Raw genomic sequence first — 7,201 nt, 5'->3', positions numbered from 1 at the left:
TCGTCTTGACTTCCGCTGTTGAGGACGGCGATATCAGGACATGCCTGGATGTGCCCGTCGGATGGGATGGGATGGACGGTGGCGCAGACGAGGTGAGAAGTTGCAGGACGAAGGCGATGCAGGCAGCCGACGCTAGAGCAGGGATGGAGGGAGGATGAAGGGCGAAGACGACGACGAGGATCTTCCGCCTGGAGAGAAAAAGCAACGAGCAGGCTTGCTCATGATCGTGTCACTGACTGGAAGATGCGAGAAGATGAGAAGATGCAGGCTTCATGATGCTGACGCTGATCTTCTTCTCTCCAAAGACTACAGGTTGTCTACTTCTCTCTTCTCCTCTTCTCCTCTTCTCTCTAAAGACTACAGGTTGTCTACTTCCTCAAGACTACGGGCTGTCTAGTGCGGCTCTGATTAGCCACCCGCGTCGTCAGCGGTCAGCGGTCAGCGGTCAGCGGTCAGCGGTCAGCGGTCAGCGACTGCAAGACCTTGATGTTATAAGACGGTCAAGAGTCAAAGCAGCGTATGATGGCCCCATGAGAGTGTAGAAGAGCTCGGTGCAAGGATACGTCGGATAATAACCCGGTCATGGGATGCTAAACTAGGGATCTGGATGTACAAGGAGGCTGCTGTATGTACAGATGAATGTTCTTGGGCGATCGCGGGATCTGATCCGAGTCAGCTGAGATGCAAGACATGCATAACCTCATCGCTCTCCAGGCTCTTTGACTAGTATACGCGGTGTGTTGACTCCTTTAGTATACGCGGTGTGTTGGCTCCTTTAATATACGCGGTGTGTTGGCTCCTTTAATATACGCGGTATGTTGACTCCTTTAGTATACGCGGTGTGTTGACTCCTTTTAATCGGTATGCTTGAAGTCAACCGCTGAGAGAGTCAAGTCTCTCTACTATGGTATATGAGTTTACTCTGAGCTGCTTGCTTTTTGTGTCCGCCTGATGGATAAACTGGTGGACGTCGACGGTAAGAATGCGTGATGCTACCGTATCATGGGAGCCGAGAGGACATCAGCGCTCTTCAAAGTGTAGTTATCAGACTCATCACATCCGACAGGCAAGCCTGAGACTCGCAATTTGTTGCTGTTGAATATCAGGTCTACGGCTGTCGAGTCGGGGATTTTCCTTCTCGGAGCATTTCACCAAGCCTTGTCCCGTAATCTTGCAAAGCAAAAAGAAATAAAAAAGACTACAATGAGTACGGTTATCGTTCCAGTTAGATCGTTAGAACCGGCCTGGTTTGGCCGTACCACCTCTGCAATTCCCTGTGTTGCTCTCGATCCCATCTGCTCTTATTAATGTTTGCTCTTGCGCCTCGCCCTGGTTTAAATGCTGACAAGGCGTACATCCTCAGCCTCTCCTGTTACTGTTTCCCTTGCACCGAGCTAGGCAGGTTGAACAGTCTGTCCGTCAGCAACTAGACCAGGATCCTTGCAGCTATACATCAACACTTCTACATCAGAAACAAACGATAGAATAAAAGTAGAATTTGTGTTGGTGCGGCGGCTTTTGGATAGTCAAGTGCTGTCGCTTGGCGCTGCCTGTTCAGGAATTGCGCCACTACCAACGGCTATACCAACATCGCCTGCCGCAACATAGTTACTTTGCTCGCTTTCTCAGCTCCTTTCTTAACGGCATTCTCCTTCCTTAATATCCTGTGCCGAGAGAGCAGCATACAACATGCCGAGAGATCGAGCGGCGTACCGAAATGTCCGCTTTTACGACGCGTCAACAGGTGCGAGTATTGGAGGTTTTTACCAGAATGGCTCTATCACCGAAGAAAACCTCATCTGGATTCTGAACGATGTGCTTTTAATTGTGGAAGAGGGAGACTCCTGGACTATCCAGCACAGAGCCTCGGGCCGAACCATCACGCCTTCAAGCAACCCCGTTGTGTCTGGAGATTATGACGTCTACCCCACAGGTACGGAGTGCGGCATCTGAAAGCCACGCCTGAGCTAATCCCGCTAGGATCAATTCAAGTGACGGATGAACCCTGGTTTGCCCGACTCACCAGCCGCTCTGTCTCGGGTCGGGAGGATCGATTCCGAGACGGAGTCCGTGCCAGAGATGGGAAATGTGTTATATCCGGACAGGTGAACCCTGGGGTCCAGTGGGATGACTGGGCAGGGCTTGAGGCTGCGCATGTGTTCCCGCTGGAGAGAGAGAGTCTCTGGATCCAATGCAACTATGGGCGATGGATAACCGACATGGATCATGCTGTGGGAGTGTCCAGAATTAATTCCATCCAGAATGGATTACTTATGGGAGGAACTCTGCACCATCGCTTTGACCAGTATCTATTCTCTATAAACCCAGATGTAAGTGTCTAGAGCCGAAACTTATCACTATACTAACGAGGCAAAGGACGGCTACAAGATTGTCGAGTTTGGACCTGGCAGCTGGGGAGTTGATGGAAGAATACTGGATCCTATTTGCCGCGACCCGGACACCAATAGTCGTGTCTCGGATGAGCTGCTCCGATGGCACTTCCGACAGTCTGTGCTTGCCAACATGCGAGGTGCAGGAGAACCCATCTTTGAGTCCGACTTTCCCTCTGGATCAGACATGATGGCAACCCTGCGCGATGAACCGTACGGCAGAGAGAGGTTTGAGATGGAAATTCAGTCAAGACTGCAATCTGTGGCTAGGGGTGACTAGCTGGAATTTCAAACGATCAACTGGGCATTGATGAATGCTTTTTAAAAACGAAACCGGTGCAGTAGCCAGCGATGGTATCGAGATTTATCAAAATATTGAACTAAGTACGAGGAAAGAAACAGAAAATAAAATATGCAGATTCCCAATATCATAGTTAAATTCACCCATCTGCATGTTGATGGTTTAATAACCTCCGAGTGATAGCTGGAAACACTTCATTATCGCCTAACAATAGTGAGGGCATAAAAACATAGTTAGAAAAACGCCAATTCATCGTTATCGTCATCATTAGTCCACCCCAAGCGTTCATAAATTGACTTCTCAGGGGTTTCATTAATCGTTCTATTCACGTCATTGCCAGCCCGCATTTGCTGCAGGGGGGTCACGATGGTGGTACTTTGCTGGTTACCACCCTTGGTGGGAGTACTTGGCTGCATAAAGTCAACGCGTTTAGGTACTGCAGGTTCGCTAGTGAACGTTGCCCTCTTAGGTCGAGGGGGTGTCTCGCCGATCTCCGTAGTAGAGGTGTTGAGACCAAATTTTATCGAACTGGTGTCAAAGTAGCGCGAGTTCGACTTGCGGGAAACGGTAGGGCTGGCCTCGTCCTGTGGGGATATATGCTCCATCCCGCTCCCTACAGGGTTGGAGGTGGCGCTTCGTTTTACTCCGTTTGAAGGTGGCTTTGATGGTGTTTCATGAACGAGATCATCCGCGTGAGATGTGCCTAGTGCATTGAACAGCGAGTTCGCGTTTGTAGGACGGACGCTTGATGACGGCACCACCTGGGTGTCCGCATCAGGAACCGGGTTTGCCGTCACGGCTGGTATTGACCGTTTCCATGTATTCGGCAGTGAAGACGAGTCGGCAAACCCGCAGCCTTTTGTCCTTGGTCTTTTCGGCGTCGCCATAACTTGTACACCTTGGCCAAATGGATTCCGCGTGGGGTTTTTCTGCTTCCTAGGATGAGCAGCAGCCATGGACATAGACCTTTTTTCCGCGGACTCAACAAAGTCTCGGGCCACTAGCTCCCGATTCGGCTTTCTGAGAGCATGGATAGCTGCATCCAACTCCCGTTTCTGATCCACCAGAAGATTCATCCTCTTCAGTTTCGACTCGTGATGTTTGGCCACGGCTTCTAGGTCCACCTCGCGATTGTTCACTCGCTTTGGTTTTTGAATACCACCCCTCCCGCTTGTGGCGGCAGATAATGGTAACTGATCACTGTTTTCGCGTTTTACTTCTGTGAGGGGGGGAGCTGTGTTGTTCCGCACTAAACTGGGGACTTTCGCCCTGACGGGGATCTTCTCATCCGTTCTCACTCGCTGTAGAGACCTTTTCGATGCGGGCCCTTTGGCCGATTTTGACAATTGGTTTGTCGACCGCTTTGCGTTAGATCGGCTTGGTCGAGCAGGCGATGGCACGGCCGGGCCCCCTAGTTTGCGATTTATCACCTGGCATTGCTCGGGGAGACGCGCAGAATAGAAAGGTATAATAACTTCAGTGCAGAAGTCACGGAGTTTGTCATTGTTGGGTGGTTTCCCAGGCCCAGCAGACAGCTTGTTTGAATCACCTAGCATTTCGATTGGAAGCATATGAGAGCTCACTGTATGCCAAATGCATAACCTGTCCAGAAGCAATTCCAGCGCTGTAGCCATATTTTGCTGCTTTTTGTTAGACTTTTTAGGCTTTTCCGTATTTCCACCGTCCAGTTCATTCGGATTTCCAAGACTGCTTTCCAAGAGCATAATCTCTAGAATCAAGAGGATCTGTAACTGCGTTTCACGCATCCGTATATCTTCAATCAAGCGTTTTTTCTGTCCTTCCAAGGCAACCTTCCCCACCGACCAGTCGTTTTCGTATGTGGATTTCCACCATTTGGAAATAAAATCTTCTTCATCTGCGTATAAACCGTCTTTGCCTAAAGTTTTTTTTTTGCTCTTACGTTTCTTCTTGGTAGGAGCGGCATCGTCGCCATCGGACGGAGATCGGTTAATAACTGATATTATCTTAGGCAAAGAATCCTTGTACTTCGCGTCCATCTTTTTCATAGGGATAATGCAAGACCGGTAATAGTGATATAAAACCGCTGGTCTCATAGATGAAGTAACTTCTATATCCTGAAATGCAGCACGGGCACGCGAGAGGGGACCCTTTGCAAAATAGGCCACGGATGTCTAATGCGGTTTAGCATATACAAGGGAAAACGGACACGGGGGTCTCACCTTTGATATATATAAAGCCTCCAGATACTGTGTTTTGAGAGTAGAGAGCATTTCTTCAGCATTACTCACAGTATGCGTCTGTGAAAGATTCTGATTGTCGGCGAAGTATTCGGCTGGCAGATTGATCCCAAGCTCGATCTTTCCCTCGGTTTTGGGATCTTTTTCGGTTACAATTACCGGTAAAGAGAACGTAGTATCGTAAGACATTTCGGATCCGCCAGCTTGGTCAGACATAGAGGTCGCCTGAGGAGTATTCCCAAAAGCAAATGATACCGCCTGCCTACTGTGAACCGGCATTTCTTGGAGCGAGTCAAGATCGGTGATAGCAGCATGTTCTAGGCAGTCCGTCAATAGGTCAGACGATATCTGGGAAGAACAGTATTCATCTGGCATCCCACTTCCTTTTGATGCAACTATCAAGTCTGCTTCCCGTATTCCAATCCTCAGAGCACATATCGCATATATGCAGCGCTTCACCCTTTCCACAACAAAGTATTCCTTTGAACCATCACCGCTACCAAGATTTATCGAGTCTGAAATTCGTGCAGCTAGCACGGTTGCGCTATTATCACCGCATAAACTGCTTTCCAGAGCTGGTATATTTGCTGTGAAGAGGCTCCCTGGCCGTATACTTCGTGGAGGTGAAGGGCGTGTATCTAGCCATGACAGAGGGAGGCGAGAGCGTGGGATCAGGGCTATGGAATAAAGAGTATGTGGTTTATCTAGCTGGGAGGTACCGCATGGCTATAAGTTGTTAATATTAGCACGTAACAGAGAGAAGTAATTGTATCATGACGTTTTGAACAAGGCATGCATGGCTTAGGAAACGAACATTGATAGTAAACTTGGCCGGTGTAGCTTCACAGATACCTTCATCGCCATCATGGTCTAACTTTAGCCTCTTCGAAGGTGGAAAGGAAACATGTTCAGAATCAAACGGGCTCGCAGATGTCACCGTCGTAGAGGCCGCTAGGAGGGGGTGACAGGTAGCCATTCAACCATAATTTCACAACGTTAACACATGAAAATAAAAAGTACGGTGGAAGAGAATAAAGAAGATACAAGGGCTAAAAGAGCATGTCTAAGCAGAGGACCATAGTAACCCGAACAAAACTATACAATGCCTGTTTGTGCTGCTCTACCAAGCAAAGTGCATCTGCTCTTCCATGCGGTTGATCAATTTGAAGTTTGAACACCAAAAGACGCGGACGCGACTGCACGTGACATTTAGCTTTCTTAGTAAAGATTTTACCTTTTACTATAAATAAATGCATTATATAATCATTTTATTTGGCCTTTGGGGACCCGAGTAAGAATTGAGGAAGAGGCCAGCGTAGCATTTAGGAGGACGAGGGAAGGAAAGATGAGATGGAAGCCGAATTAAGGTTTTATTTTTCTATCTACCAGGCCACCACTAATGACTGGTTCAACTTTTTCACCGAAAACGCCCTCCGCCTGATGTAGCATGTATGCTTAAAAAAAGGAAATTGGTATCATGTTGAATTATTCCGGAGATGCTGCAACAAAACCAGTTTAAATGCAATAAAGAAAAGTCATGTAGATCCCGTAAAACAGACGAAAGGTGGTAAGTCTATTTTATATATGCTTTGAGTTGTTGAAAACAAAGCAAACAATCATCACCATGATGAACTTGTTTTGTTACAACCAGAGGAGTAAAAGGTAGTTGGTTAGCGAGAAGGCGAGCGAGGAGAGTAGAGGAGGGCGGAGGTTAAGGAGCTTAGAACTTGAGGGTCTTTGGCTTCTCCCAGGAGAAGCTCTGGTCAGTGAAGTGACCGTTCTTGGCGGTTTGGAAGTAGATGGGTTTGGCAAGGTCGAGGTCCTTGACGATGACACCAGGGCGGAGATCGAAGTTGTTTCTGATGATCTCAACGAGCTCGTCGGAGGTCTTGGTGGAGGTGCCGTAGGTCTCAACGAAGATGGAGAGAGGTTCGGCGACACCGATGGCATAAGAGAGTTGGACGAGGGCACGGCGGGCGAGTTTGGCGTTCACGATGGACTTGGCAATCCAGCGAGCAACATAGGCGGCAGAACGGTCAACCTTGGAGTAATCCTTTCCGGAGAAAGCACCACCGCCGTGGGCACCCCAACCGCCGTAGGTGTCGACGATGATCTTTACGGCCGGTGAGACCGGCGTCACCCTGGGGACCACCGATGATGAAAAAGGCCGGGATGGCTGGGATGTGGTAGGTAGTGGCGGTCATCAGGAAGGTTGGGCTGGGGATGACCTTCTTGATGATCTTCTCCAAGATCTCCTTTCCGGAGGACCTCGGTGGTGGATTTCTTCACTG

The 7,201-nt window shown here is 48.8% G+C and overlaps 4 protein-coding genes across 4 annotated transcripts in view; 1 reads left to right on the top strand and 3 right to left on the bottom strand.

The window, feature by feature from the left end:
• MCYG_03786 (nuclear localization protein) overlaps positions 1-274 on the bottom strand; it is a gene marked incomplete at both ends in the record, with an annotated part of 2,906 nt that extends 2,632 nt beyond the window's left edge. The window contains one exon of the mRNA XM_002848234.1: positions 238-274. Coding sequence (XP_002848280.1) covers positions 238-274 — 37 coding nt within the window. The remainder of the gene's footprint in view (positions 1-237) is intronic.
• Positions 275-1,689: 1,415 nt separating this feature from the next.
• Positions 1,690-2,670, top strand: MCYG_03785 (conserved hypothetical protein; the record flags this gene model as incomplete). The annotated part of the gene is made up of 3 exons (XM_002848233.1): positions 1,690-1,933; positions 1,981-2,330; positions 2,371-2,670. 3 exons carry the CDS (start codon positions 1,690-1,692, stop codon positions 2,668-2,670), a joined length of 894 nt encoding a protein of 297 aa, XP_002848279.1.
• Positions 2,671-2,924: 254 nt separating this feature from the next.
• MCYG_03784 (conserved hypothetical protein) lies at positions 2,925-5,886 on the bottom strand (the record flags this gene model as incomplete). Its single annotated transcript, XM_002848232.1, has 3 exons — positions 2,925-4,844; positions 4,893-5,636; positions 5,725-5,886. 3 exons carry the CDS (start codon positions 5,884-5,886, stop codon positions 2,925-2,927), a joined length of 2,826 nt encoding a protein of 941 aa, XP_002848278.1.
• Positions 5,887-6,630: 744 nt separating this feature from the next.
• MCYG_03783 (S-adenosylmethionine synthetase) overlaps positions 6,631-7,201 on the bottom strand; it is a gene marked incomplete at both ends in the record, with an annotated part of 1,370 nt that continues 799 nt past the window's right edge. Inside the window, one exon of the mRNA XM_002848231.1 lies at positions 6,631-7,086. Coding sequence (XP_002848277.1) covers positions 6,631-7,086 — 456 coding nt within the window. The remainder of the gene's footprint in view (positions 7,087-7,201) is intronic.

The sequence above is a fragment of the Microsporum canis genome, genomic scaffold (genome assembly GCF_000151145.1).
Source record: "Microsporum canis CBS 113480 supercont1.3 genomic scaffold, whole genome shotgun sequence".
NCBI classification, from domain to species: domain Eukaryota; kingdom Fungi; phylum Ascomycota; class Eurotiomycetes; order Onygenales; family Arthrodermataceae; genus Microsporum; species Microsporum canis.
Note: the sequence above shows the minus strand (reverse complement) of the source record. Positions and strands in the feature narration are given on the sequence as shown.